Raw genomic sequence first — 13,752 nt, 5'->3', positions numbered from 1 at the left:
TGGAATATTCTTACTATCTTCTCAAAAAAGTAGGTTGAGATTCAAGCTCAAAAAAGCATTTAAGCGTGTAAAACACCACTCTCTTTTAGATTAAATCAGTGCTTCAGAGTATCAACCATTTAATGCCTAAGAATCTTTAGTCTTAAATTCCTTATCCTCAATCAATGTCCACCAACAAAATGTGCTGTTCTCAGAATGACCTGGTAACCTTGCAAATCCTACTACAACATCAGTCTCCAATCTCATGCCGAGTCCTCTGAGACCAGGCAAGGAGGGAAAAGCCCAAGACGACCCCAAGGAGGCTTCAACCCCCAGCTGTGAACTGAGAACCCCAGCCAGGCTCCGCCGAGACCGGGGGCAGAGATGTGGCAGGAGTCAAAGACCGCAAATGAAAACTTTTCATGGCCTAACACACTCCTCCCACCCATCTCAGCTCCTCCTTGCATTGGGAGCGGGAACTGTCAGGGTATCCCTGTGATAACCAGGGTTCTCTTTTTATGGAACTGCAGGACCACAAAAAGTTGGGAAACCTTCAAACTCTGAAACAAAACGCTTTAAAATCAAAAGCCGGCTGGGGGTGGTGGCTCACTCCTGTAATCCCAGCACGTTGGGAAGCTGAGGCGGGTGGATCACTTGAGGCCAAAACTTCGAGACCAGCATCCCCAACCTGATGAAACCCCATTTCCACTAAAAATATAAAAATTAGCCAGGTGTGGCCATGTGCAGTGGCTCACGCCTGTCATCCCAGCACTGTGGGAGGCTGAGGTGGGTGGATCACGAGGTCAAGAGATCGAGACCATCCTGGCCAACGTGGTGAAACCCCGTCTCTACTAAAAATACAAAAAATATTAGTTGGGCGTGATGGCACACGCCTGTAGTCCCAGCTGCTCAGAAAGCTGAGGCAGGGTAATCATTTGAACCCGGGAGGCAGAGGTTGTAGTGAGCCAAGATCACGTCACTGCACTCCAGCCTGGCGACACAGCAAGACTGTATCTTCAAAAAAAAAAAAAAAAAAATTAGCCAAGTGTGGTGGCACACGCCTGTAGTCCTAGCTACTTGGGAGGCTGAGGCAGGGGAATTGCTTGAACCCAGGTAGTGGAGGTTGCAGCAGACCAAGAAGATTGCACCACTGTGCTCCAGCCTGGATGGCAGAGCGAGACCCTGTCTCCAAAAAAAGAAAAAAAAGCAAAAGCCAAGCAAATGTAGATTATTGTAAAAATGCTTTCCTAACGAGATAACCACAGGCTCTTCCGTCCAGATCCGCTTCTGGGTCAACCCAGAAGGGGGCCCTGCCTGGGCAGCCACATGCAGGCTGGAGGCTCAGTGCCTCACCCGGTGGTGTCTGTCTTCAAATTTGGAGGAAGAGGATGCAGTGAGCAGAGATCGCACCACTGTACATCAGCCTGGGCAACAGAGTGAAGCCCAGGATAAAAACAACAAAAAAAAAGAGCTTAAAAAAGAAAAAAACCTCAGCCTCTCAGTCACGCCAGCCCCATTTCTGGTAGTCAATGTCCACATGCGGCCATCATTGTAGAGAGAGCTACCAGACGGTGCTGCACGTGAATGTCCAGCATTCATAGCCCACTGGCATGGAATAAACAATGCGTTCCAAGTGTGTCCCACCCAGCCTGCTTTCCGGCTGCTCCATTCCCATCCTGCACAGACAACAGAAACAAAACTCAGGTATGCAAATGCTCTGCGCTACAAACCAGGCTAATCAAATGCCTGACATGTTATCTGGCCGTGCTCATTTCTCACCAAACCTGGACTTAATCAACCTGGTGCTTCCCCAGAACCTGGGGCTTTCGCAGATGATGGACAGGTACAGATGCCACTGGAAACATAACTCTTCAGTACAGGAGCGTGGATTCCTCACGTGGAGTCACACTTCAGCAAGGACTGCTGTCCACCTCTGCACCACCCACAACAAAGGCTTGCAGAGCCATTTTCAGGTTCCTAAGAAACACTCGCCAAACTATCTTTTTCTAAGACCACAACTTGCTAACCAGCCCTGCATTACGTATCAGGTTTATTTTTGCTAGCCCACGTTGACATTAGGTATATTTGAAAAAGTAACAGACATAAATTTCCCAAAATTCCATAATCCAGATGTCTTGCTAAATCTTACTGGATCACAGCACTGGTGATCCAAGACAAGGAGAGTGAAACAGTAAACGCTAACAGAATGGAGTGTCTGAGCTGGAGAGGTTCTCAGAGGTGGAGAGGAGGCAAAGGCACACAGCAGAGGCAGCTCTGACGAGCCTGGTAAAACAGCACCCATTCCTCAGAGGAGTAGGCCACCTCCCAGCAGCCCGAGGCTGGTGCGAGGTGCTCACCCTTTCCTTCTGATGTTTTAAATATGACACATTCTCAGTAGAGGAAAGTAAAGCAAGATGTACATTCAGAAAAGAAGGCAGGCCTGAGGTTGGGAGTTCAAGACAAGGCTGGACAACATGGTGAAACCCTGTCTCTACTAAAAACACAAAAATTAACCGGGCGTGGTCGTGAGTGCCTGTAATCCCAGCTACTTTGGGAGGCCGAGGCCGGCGGATCACTTGAGGTCAGGAATTTGAGATCAGCCTGGCCAATATGGTGAAACCCCGTCTCTACTAAATATACAAAATTAGCCCCGTGTGGTGGTGTGCACCTGTAGTCCCAGCTACTCCGGAGGCTGAGACAGAAGAATCACTTGAAACCAGGAGGCAGAGATTGCAATAAGCCGAGATCGAGCCACTGCACTCCAGCCTGGGTGGCAGAGATTGTCTCAAAAAAAAAAAAAAAGCAGATTGCCAGGCGTGGTGGCACACACCTGTAGTCCCAGCTACTTGGATGGCTGAGGCAGGAAGACTGCTTAAGTCCATGAGTTCAAGACCAGCCTGGGCCATACAGGGAGACCTTGTCTCTACAAAACAAAAGAGACAAAAAACTCCCAAAAAACATGACAAGAAAGCAAATCGCCCCAAGTAACCTTTTCTAATATTTGGTGCACATTATTCTAGACTTAGAATGCTTTTTTGTTGTTGTTGTTGTTGGACAAGGAGTCTTGCTCTGTCACCCAGGCTGGAGTGCAGTGGTTCAATCTTGGCTTACCGCAACCTCTGCCTCCCAGGCAGTCAATTCTGGCACCTTAGCCTCTCAAGTAGCCAGGATTACGGGCACACACCACCACACCTGGCTAATATTTCGTATTTTAGTAGAGATGGGGTTTCACCGTGTTGCTCAGGCTGATCACGAACTCCTGAGCTCAGACAATCCACCGGCCCTGGCCTGCCAAAGTGCTAGGGTTACAGGCACGGGCCACTGCGCCCGGCCTAAACTTGGAATATTTTTTAAAAAAGAATCACAGACTTCAGAGCAGAAACGGACGGTGGCCTCCGGTTTACCCCTAAAATTTCAGGGGCAGAAGCGGCTTCACCGCTTGACCTCGGCTCACTCAGTGACTACAGCTCAAGAGAAATGAAAATAGAAAGTGAGACCAGAGACACCTGGTAGAATACAACAATGACAACTTGGGCAAGGCCACCCTCAGCTCAGAGAAATTCAGATGAAAACAAAAGGTGATGATTGAAGGAGAAGACAGAGAAGCAACAAGAAAAATGAGAGAAGAAAGGCAAGAGATGGAAAGAGAAAACGATGTAAACAAAACTAGGTGGGCTTCTCAGGGTGCAGGACACCCAGCGAAAAGCAGAAGGCCAAAGCCAGGTCCACCTGTGACTGCTGCTGAGACCACAGAGGCTGAGCATGGTCTGCACAATGAGAACTATCGAGAAGCCTGCAGGAAGTAGGGTGCAAAAGCAGGATCCTCAACAGTGCGCTCTTTGAAAGCAAGAGCCGTGTGGGACTTTCCCACGCCCAGGCCTGATCCCAGGCCTCACACATGGCAAGTGCTCAGTGACAGCACAGGGTCCCATGGAGCCCAGATAAAGGGTCTCCTTATGCTCCCTCTGCCCCTCGGCAGCCCCAGACAGCACATCCCAGGCTGCTGGGACCCAGGTTCTCCCAAATGGAACCCGCCTTCCTGCTTAGCCCACGTCAGTGCCACGGTTCTCCAGAGGCCACACTGCTACCTAATTTCCCCTTCCCATCTGCACCACGTACTTCCCAAGCCAGCTCTGTGCTGCCCAAGTAGACAATTTCAACAGCCTCTTCTTGGGGCTCCCAAACCCCAGCACCTGCTGAAGCCTGCTGTGCAGAGTGTGCAGTGAGGGCACAGCCATGTGGCCCCAGTGCACCCTCCCAGCTGCTGACCCCTCTACCTAGCTCCAGACAGGCCCTACTACCTGCTCTTTGCAACACGTCCTCTTCCTCATCACATGTCCTGGGTTGGCCTGGAATGCCACCACCTGTACCCCTTCATATCACCTTAAGAAGAAAAATTATCCATATCTTTCAACTGGTGAAGCTGAGGCACGGGCTGAGTAGGTCACCCACAAAGCCACACAGCTGCTCAGTGCCCAGCAGGCCTGGAAGTAACAGAACCTGTATTTAAATGGCGCCTTTAAAATGCATTCAAATGCCCTGCTTCTTCCTGTCCTCGAAATGTTCTGTCCTCGCAACGTGTAGCTATCTCCATCTTACAAATGGGGAAACTTTCACAAGTTATTAACAGCAATATGTCATTTAAAAAAAAAATGAAATGAGGAAACTGAGGCTTTAAAAGCCCCAAAGTCAGCAGTCAGCAAGAACCCGGCAACCTTCTCACTCCAAATCCAGGCGTTTCCCGTGCCGTGCCGTCGGAACAGCTCTGAAAGGCAAGCAGCACACACTGTCCTGTCACAGAGCTGGAGGATCAGGGTCGTGGTGTGGGGGACACCGACCTCAAAGTCCCTCCCTCAGTCTGGACAAGGCGAGAAGTTAAATGACTTGCCCAAAGGCACGCGGCTAACAGACAGCCAGAGCTGGGCCTTTGGAAGATGTCTGTCTCTGGGCGTCAGAGGTCAGATGCAGAAGCCCAGTGACACCCTGTCGTCGTCACTAACATCAATTCACTGTCCTGGAGCACTCTTTCTGTGGTTTGGTGAACTTCCTTCCGAGGGTTAGGAACAGTAAAATCAAGAGTGACAGAAGACCAACTAACTGCGAGGAAGTCAGTGACTGGTCTGGAGGCGAGGGGACTGCAGTGAACACACACGTCTCCCCCATGCTTCACTCATTCTCAGCTAGAAAGGCACTGGTGATACCCGCTCGTGGAAAGGCATCTCCAGACTGGACCACGCCCCAATCCCAGCACAGGGATACGTCCTCACGGCCTACGTCTGCAGCATAAGAGAGCAGGGACCCTTCCCAGGAGGCCAAGGATGGCGCAGAAACTGCAGAGGTCCGACGCATCCACCTCCAAGTCTCCTGAGGCATTCTGTACCTCTCCTAACACAGGGCACTGCATCAGATGCGGGTGCCGGCAGCTCCGGTCTTGGAGCCGGAGTTGTGGCTGAGGGCTTTGTGGACACCATCTCCACCAAGGTCACATGGCGGGATCCTTCAAACAAGCCAAGTTGCAGGCAAGGTGTCACCTCAGATGAGTCCTGAGCCTCCCCTACCCACCCCGTCGTCATGCACGCGCAGTGCTGTCGCTCCATCCTATACGACAGGCAGTCAGTGAGCAAACGGGAACCCCTCCCGACCCCGCATCGTCCCATCAATCTAAAGATCTGGTCCACACTCCAGGCGTGCCTGCAAGAGCCCTGGTCAGGGTCGCCAGACTCTTGAGATGTTCTCTTTCAGGTTCTGAAGCTGACCTGAAACCTGATGGTCTCCAGAACACCCCCTGGGAGTCACTCACACCATCCCCTTCTCTGCCGGGACTCCCACCCTCAATGCCTGCAAGACTCAGTGTCCTCCTACAAGCTCTGACCAGCACCGTCTCCTTGAAGATTCTCCCCTTTCACAAATATTTGAGAGACACACAACTATAACTCCACTGTTTCTATAAAAGCGTACACCCTCTTCATCAAATACCAGAAGATTTCTCATTGTATCCTCTAAGTATTTCAAGATATCCCAACTAAACTACAAACTCCTGGAAATGTCGCATCTTTTCAGTGTTTCTAACGTGGTTCTTTAGTGTTAAAAATGCTGTTGTGCCAGGCGCGGTGGCTCACGCCTGAAATCCTAGCACTCTGGGAGGCCAAGGCGGGCGGATTGCCTGAGCTCAGGAGTTCGAGACCAGCCTGGGCAACACGGTGAAACCCGTCTCTACTAAAACACAAAAAATTAGCCGGGCGTAGCAGCCTGTGCCTGCAGTCCCAGCTCCTCAGGAGACTGAGACAGGAGAATTGCTTGCACCTGGGAGGCGGAGATTGCAGTGAGCCGAGCTCGCACAACTGCACTCAAGCCCAGGCGACAGAATGAGACTCCATCTCAAAAACAAAACAAAAACAAAAAACAAAAAACAAAACCCCGCTGTTGTTACTTATGTGACAAAGAGCTTCTACACACAACTTTATACAACAACGTTAATTTTCACATTTCTGATTTAGATATCTGGAAGCATCTCCCTGTCATCCTGATATCCTTATATAACCCAAAATAAGACACAAAAACGAAAATCGAAAAGTCTACTTCATTAGACAACTTCACAACAACAGACACCACAGAAACTAGTTTTAATATCAAAAATATATAGGTATTTGAAAAGCAGCTCAGCCTTCAAACCAATATTCAAATGTTGTCTTACCTACTTTATGTTTTTTAGTTTTGTTTTGTTTTTGAAACAGGGTCTTGCTGTGTCACCCAGGCTGGAGTGCAATGTCCACAGCTTACTGCAGCCTCCAACTAGCAGCCTCAGGTGATCCTCCCACCTTAGCCTCCTGAGCAGCTGGGACTACAAATATAATCTTTTGTAAGACATCTTTTTGAAACATCTAGAAACTACAATCAGTACACAGATTATACAAAATATAAAGAGTAAATTGTGCACAGTTGTTTACCGATTCCTACACACAAACGACTGTCACTTCAGACTATATTACCCTATTTTGGACATGGTGCATTTCCCCATCCATGATGGAACTGAAGTTCTTCGGAGTGAGTGAGGGGGACCAAAATAAGCAGAGGCTCTCTGTCCCCACCCCCAGTGTTCTCTCATCCCATCTGCCCCAACAGAGCACCAGCATTCCTGGACTTCTACTCACCCCACAGGTAGGCCCCTTACCCCGCCAGCCTGTGCAGCCTCCTCCTACAGTTCTGTAATCTTGAAGCTGCATGCATTTTTCATGGCAGAAACACCAGATGCCTGTTAAACACCTTATGGCTTAAGGCAGGTGTTTATATTTATATTTATTTATTTATTTATTTATTTAGAGACGGAGTCTCGCCCTTGTTGCCCAGGCTGGAGTGCAACAGCACAATCTCGGCTCACTGCAACCTCCGCCTCCCGGGTTCAAGCGATTCAGAGGCAGGTATTTATTTTATCCAAAAGGTGGACTAGTTTGTCCAGGGCTGGCCGGACCATCAACTGGCTAAACACGGAAAGGTATCAGGACCCTGCCTCGTGGCCAACGTCTTTCCGACGGTTTCTGCGGCTCTAAGCCAAAGTCTCCCGTGCGTCCCAGGGTCACGTGGGTGCTGTAGCAGAGCTGCAGGAATGCCTGTTTCGGGATTTCTGGCCTGCAGCTTACCTTCTGTTTAGGTTGAGCACGTGACTTAAACAATCTACTTCAGGTTCTGCACTCATTTAAAAGCAAAATTACATAGATGCAAGATGCCTGGCACCCAGGCAGTAAATCACAGCTACCAACCCTTTATCAATGCAAAAAAATTTAAATTTGAAATTGTACTAGAAAAAAAAGCATTTTTCATTAGAGTCAGTAAACAGTCTCTTCTTACAGAGACAGAAAACACACTTGCATGCACAAAAGTCAAACAAGGAGACTTTCCTTTACTCCATAAGTCCTTTCTTCCAGATTCACTGTGAGAGTCTCCGGCCCACTGAGATTGAAATTGGCAAGCGCAGTAAGTAATCAACCAAAGGAACTGCCAGTGATTGAGCTATGTATTCCTTAGGCATAATCGAAGTTACATCTTTTCCAAGTGAAAAATTGAAAAATGAAGTATTGATCGTTTCCTCACTGACAGATGCTCACCACTCCAGATGCAGATTTCTCCAGAATGTAAGAGGATTCTCCCCTGAGCATTGTTCTGAAGGTGAGCTAAAGAGTGTTGCGTGGCAACTGCCACCACCTGGCCTTCTTTTCTGACGGGTAATGGAAGTGACGACTGAGCAGAGGTCTCTCCAAAGACTGGGGTCAGAGGCTGTTCTGGGCACAGTGAAGTGCCTCCCAAGGCACCGAGGAACCTGAAAGCAGAGAGCAGCGGACAGGCAGCCTTCCTTCCTGGGAAGCTCTGAGGCAGACAGTGGCCAAGAAGTTCTGAGATGCAAAGGAGACCCACTTCCTACTCCTCTCCTAAAAGCCACCATTACAGCTTAGTTTATTATTTGCTTAAAGATATATTTGCGGCCGGGCGCGGTGGCTCAAGCCTGTAATCCCAGCACTTTGGGAGACCGAGACCGGCAGATCACGAGGTCAGGAGATCAAGACCATCCTGGCTAACACGGTGAAACCCCATCTCTACTAAAAAATACAAAAAACTAGCCGGGCGAGGTGGCGGACGCCTGTAGTCCCAGCTACTCTGGAGGCTGAGGCAGGAGAATGGCGTAAACTTGGGAGGCGGAGCTTGCAGTGAGCTGAGATCCGGCCACTGCACTCCAGCCTGGGCGACAGAGTGAAACTCGACAGAGTGAGACTCTGTCTNGGCTAACACGGTGAAACCCCATCTCTACTAAAAAATACAAAAAACTAGCCGGGCGAGGTGGCGGACGCCTGTAGTCCCAGCTACTCTGGAGGCTGAGGCAGGAGAATGGCGTAAACTTGGGAGGCGGAGCTTGCAGTGAGCTGAGATCCGGCCACTGCACTCCAGCCTGGGCGACAGAGTGAGACTCGACAGAGTGAGACTCTGTCTCAAAAAAAAAAAAAAGATATATTTGCTTGTGGCCAGGTGCAGTGGCTCATGCCTGTAATCCCAGCACTTTGGGAGGCCCAGGCAGGTGGATTACGAGGTCAGGAGATCAAGACCACCCTGGCTAACACAGTGAAACCCCGTCTCAACTAAAAATACAAAAAAGAAAAAAAAAATTGGCCAGGCATGGTGGTGGGCGCCTGTAGTCCCGGCTACTTGCGAAGCTGAGGCAGGAGAATGTTACGAACCCAGGAGGCAGAGCTTGCAGTGAGCTGAGATCACGTCTCTGTACCCCAGCCTGGGCCACAGAGCGAGACTCCATCTCAAAAAAAAAAAAGAGATATATTTGCTTGCTAAAGTGGGATAATAGATATGTCATGAGGAGAACAAATTCTAATAAATTTGCATTTTATTAATATTAAAACATAATGAAAAGTCCCACGCTTCTCCAAGCCACACAACAGGACGAGAAGCAGAGAAAGAAGTGCCAGCGACCTGAGCGTGAGCCAAGCTCAGGAAACCTTCTGCACTTTGGCAGGCCACTCTCAACCATACAAACAAAAGCAAGCCTCCTCTCATCCCAACTGCCAAAACTCTACCTGATCACTAACGTCTTAGCAGGACTTCACTTATTCATACATGTAGCCACGGACACGTCTGAGAGTGCTTTCACACCAACGCGCCATTTCATTTTAGCAGCTGCCCTTCAAGGAGCTGAAGCAGCTGCTCTCGTTCCTTGTCTCACAGGTGAGCACACCCGACAGAGACGCATCTCCAAGAGGGTGAAGGGGCAGAGCAAGGTTGGAGACCAGGGGCATGGGGGACGAATGCCGGCTGGACTTGAGGTCCAGGGCTTCTGAACCATGAACAACAAACCTTTGAAGGAACCATGGAGCTTACATGAGCTTAGACATACCTGTAACTAGCAATAAAAAACTAGTAACAAGCAAAGCCACTCATGTTTGCCAAATTGATCAGCAACTTTCACACCGAAATGAATTTTTTTTTTTTTTTTTTTTTTTTTGAGACGGAGTCTCGCTCTGTCGCCCAGGCTGGAGTGCAGTGGCCGGATCTCAGCTCACTGCAAGCTCCGCCTCCCGGGTTTAGGCCATTCTCCTGCCTCAGCCACCCGAGTAGCTGGGACTACAGGCGCCCGCCACCACGCCCGGCTAGTTTTTTGTATTTTTTTAGTAGAGAAGGGGTTTCACTGTGTTAGCCAGGATGGTCTCGATCTCCTGACCTTGTGATCCGCCCGTCTCGGCCTCCCAAAGTGCTGGGATTACAGGCTTGAGCCACCGCGCCCGGCCCGAAATGAATTTATATGAGGCAAGTTTTAAATTCTGAAACATGCTAAATTACCTTATATTTACATCTGTGAATAAGTATACTTGTTTCAGAATTCTTTACCAATGTGTAAGGCCATGATTCCGGAGGCCAGCCATCTTTCGTTGAGAATGAGGCAGGAGAACTGGGCTCAATGGAACACAGTTGGCACACATCTCCAAAGGAGGTTCTCCATTAGTTCCTAATATATTTCCTTTCCAAAACTACCAGGACCATTCACGGAATTTAAATGAACATTTCCCAAGGAAGAAAGTGAAAGATTTTTTTTTCATGTGAAACTCACTGGAAGTTGATGTTATATTTGCTATTTATACAAAGTGCTGCACATGTGGTCGGAAACAAAAGGAATCAAAGAGCCATTCACCTGTGTAAGGAAAAGCACAAGCCTGAAATAGAAACAAAAGCAGACAACAATGAAGTACTGGCACATGGAGAACAAAACTAACATGTCGTTTTCTTATTATCTTGGTAGAGACCCCAGCTAAGTAGCAACATTCGCCATCACCTCAGAATACAAGGGCGAACACTACAAACTGTTGCTTGTTCACGTCAATCGTTTTCACCACTCTTTCCTTTCCTTGGCAGAGAAGTCAACCCCAGTTGCAACTCAAAGGGCCCCATCTCTATGCCCTTCCTACTCTCAAGCCAGGAGTTCTTGAAGGAGGGGACAGTGAGTCCAAGTCAGACCCCAATGATCCTTTCTCCGCTTCTTACCCATCTTCCCCCAGTGAGTTTCAAAAGCCTGCTCCTTTGGTGCATTTCCACCGCCTGATGTCTGGGAAAGAGACACAGCAGGTACTTTTTTCTCTTCCCCTTTCCCAAATATTGTCCGCTGTTTGAAACAGACAACCAGAGAAAACCAGCAGTGATCCTTTGGGAAGGAAACAGCTTTAAGGGATATCTTCACTCCCCCCAAGAAAGGATACTCACTGCCTCTTCAAAGAGTTTAAATATAGAAAGTCGCAGCCTCTTCTAAGGAGAGAGGGGACACATGCCCGATAAGTGCCACCCAAAGTGAGGGCCTCAGTGCAGGCCGCGGGATCGGTGAGCTAGGGTGGAGCCCGGCTGGGGCGATGGGTTCCTCTCCCCCGCGGCACATCCCGGAGAGGGGCTGGGGTCTCCCAAGGTGACGGGTCGCCCTACCTTTTCCGCGGGGCCCCGAGCCACCGGCGTTGCTGCTCCCCAGGGCGCTCGGAGGGTCCTTCCTGGGCCTCTTGCTCTGCGGCCGCACGCTGGACCGGAGGAAGTGGTGCTGGTCCTGGGGGCTGCCTTGCGGTGGGGAAGACGCTTGCGGCGCGCCGGGGGGCGCGGGGGCGCCGTCGGCGCCGGCCCGGGGGGTCTTCTCGTCCCTCTTTGTGCCGCTGCTCTCCTCGGCCGCGTCTGCGCCGCCGGCCCCTTCTCCTTCCAGGGACTCCTCATCGGCCGCCCGCTTGCCCAGCTTCTTGAGCCCGTCCTCCCCGCTGCCGCCGTCGCCCAACTTCACTGTCATCCTGCGGCCAGGAGAGGGGAGGCGACCGGTGAGGCGGGCGCAGGCCGGGAAGTTTAGCGGCCCCGACGCGCTCTCAACATGGCCGCCGTTGTTTGTTCCAAATCCCCTCTCGGCGGCTCGGCCCGGCCCGCCCGAGCCCGCCCNCTGCCGGCCGGACCGCAACCCCAGCCCTAGCCCCTCGTCCCACCCCCTCCCCGCCCCCCGAAAGGCGCGGGGCTCCCGGGCCCCGCGCACCTGCCCCGCGCGCTGGTCCCCAGGGTTGGCCCTAGAGGAGGGCGGAGGAGGCCGGATCCTCCCTGGGACGGGAGAAGCGCGGGCTCGCCTGCCCGCACGGGGAACTCCATGGTGGCCCAATGCCGCCGGCCCGCCTGCTTATTTTAAAACACACGTAAAGAATAATCAGCTCGGGTCTCTGGGAATCTTCTTCCCAGGGTAGGAGATGTGAGCTGCTGCGAGGATTTACCAGTTAAAAATGCTTTTGCAACAAAGGAGCCTGTTGCATGGAACAGGTTGGAACCACCCGGGAAAGTGACAGCCCAGGTATGTCCGGGTCCAAGTGCAAGAAGCGGTAGAAGACATCGGTGTGAAAACTCTTGGCAGCAATTAATAAAATTATTACATTAACTTTGCTACCCACTGCCCTGTAAAATGTCAACAACAAAATGCAGTGACTAAAAATGCTGCAGCCCAGAAAGCGGAGCCATTCAAAAATAAACTCAGAGAATCAGGTACACACCAACAGCTTCAGCCCAGAAACAGTCCGGGACGGGCACGTGTGAGGAAAGCAAAAAGGCTGAAGATCAGATTCCTCAGCAGATACTGACCCTGCGTTCAACACAGCTGTTGAGAACGGGGGCATTTCCACTTCAAAGGAACACACGATCGAGGCACCAACACTAACCACGAAATACAGGGACGCGGGCGAGGACCTCTCTTTCTCAGAGATGGGGAAATGGCTTCAAAGTCGCAATGATGCCCCCACCCCGAGGTGCAGATCACGCAAGGATCCGTGGCCGTTTTCTCCTGTTGGAATTGGTCTAGCCTATCACTTGAGTTCACGCTAGTTTTTAACAACTCTGCCAAAGAACAAAACCACCCACGACAAACACCCCAACTGAAGGGACTTCGTGGCTGAGAACTTCCCACTCTTCCTCCTCATCCCACCCCTTTCTACTCAAGACACCCAAACCCCCAAAGACCTCTTCTCGGGCTATAGAGAACCCCAATGCCCAGGGACCTGTCCGCCCGCAGGCCACGCGGGACCCAAGCAAAACCAACTCGGCCACCAGAGTGAACTCGCCCGCTCGCCGGGCTCCACTCCCAAGACGCCGACCGAGCACGGGGACGCGCTTTTCGCCGCTGAAAAGACCGACACCGTCCAGATTTTACCCTAAGGGCCAACAAGCACGGGGATGGCCTCCTTTTCGCGAGAACCTCCAACAAGACTGGACCGTTCTCGGAGGCGCAGTCTCCTCGAGCCCCGTCCCGCTCCGCACCGGCGCGCGTCTCGGGATGGGGACGCAGAAGCCTCCTCGCCCTGAGGCCGGTTCTGGCTGTGGAAGCGACGCCTCCCCCGCGCTCTCCTGCTCCGCCCGACAGGACCCCCTGGCGGGGCCTAGCCATGACAGCCCCAGCGCCCAGCTTTGGTCACCTTTTTCATCAACGCCGGGCGGCAGCCTGGCTTCCCGGGGCCTCCCCGGGTGCCCGCAGAACCAGCCGGGCCGGGCAGCCCCGGCCCCCGAGCGCCGGCTGCAGTGAGGCGGCGACGCCTGACTGGTCGTCCGCCTTGGGAGCGACTGGCCGAGCGGCGCTAGCCCCGGCAAGTCCCTTGCGCGGGCCGGCGCGCGGTTAAGGGGGCTGCGGGCGCTGATATTGCCGCAGCTCAGCCTAGCAAAGCCGGCCCGCCGCGCTCAGCAGCAGTTCCGGCTACGGCGGCCGGTGGGGGCCGCACGGACGGCGCGCGG

The 13,752-nt window shown here is 51.7% G+C and overlaps 1 protein-coding gene across 10 annotated transcripts in view; it reads right to left on the bottom strand.

The window, feature by feature from the left end:
* The window catches only part of CRAMP1 (cramped chromatin regulator 1), a 64,959-nt gene extending 51,233 nt beyond the window's left edge, over positions 1-13,726 (bottom strand). For 7 of the 10 annotated variants that reach the window (XM_017858308.1, XM_017858310.1, XM_017858309.1 and 4 more), the window contains exons 1-4: positions 13,440-13,726; positions 11,443-11,789; positions 10,664-10,685; positions 8,082-8,293 (exon numbers count right to left, since the gene is read on the bottom strand). In XM_017858308.1, coding sequence (XP_017713797.1) covers positions 8,082-8,293; positions 10,664-10,685; positions 11,443-11,788 — 580 coding nt within the window. In that variant the 5' untranslated portion in view covers position 11,789; positions 13,440-13,726. Of the gene's footprint in view, positions 1-7,150; positions 8,294-10,663; positions 10,686-11,442; positions 11,790-13,439 lie in introns of those variants that run through there. The other 3 variants (XM_017858315.1, XM_017858317.1, XM_017858318.1) reach the window with 2 other exon arrangements.
* Between the last annotated feature and the right edge of the window lie 26 nt (positions 13,727-13,752).

The sequence above is a fragment of the Rhinopithecus bieti genome, unplaced genomic scaffold (genome assembly GCF_001698545.2).
Source record: "Rhinopithecus bieti isolate Rb0 unplaced genomic scaffold, ASM169854v2 scaffold_47707, whole genome shotgun sequence".
Lineage (NCBI taxonomy): Eukaryota > Metazoa > Chordata > Mammalia > Primates > Cercopithecidae > Rhinopithecus > Rhinopithecus bieti.
The sequence above is the reverse complement of the archived record's forward strand: the minus strand, read 5'-3'. Positions and strand labels throughout refer to the sequence as shown.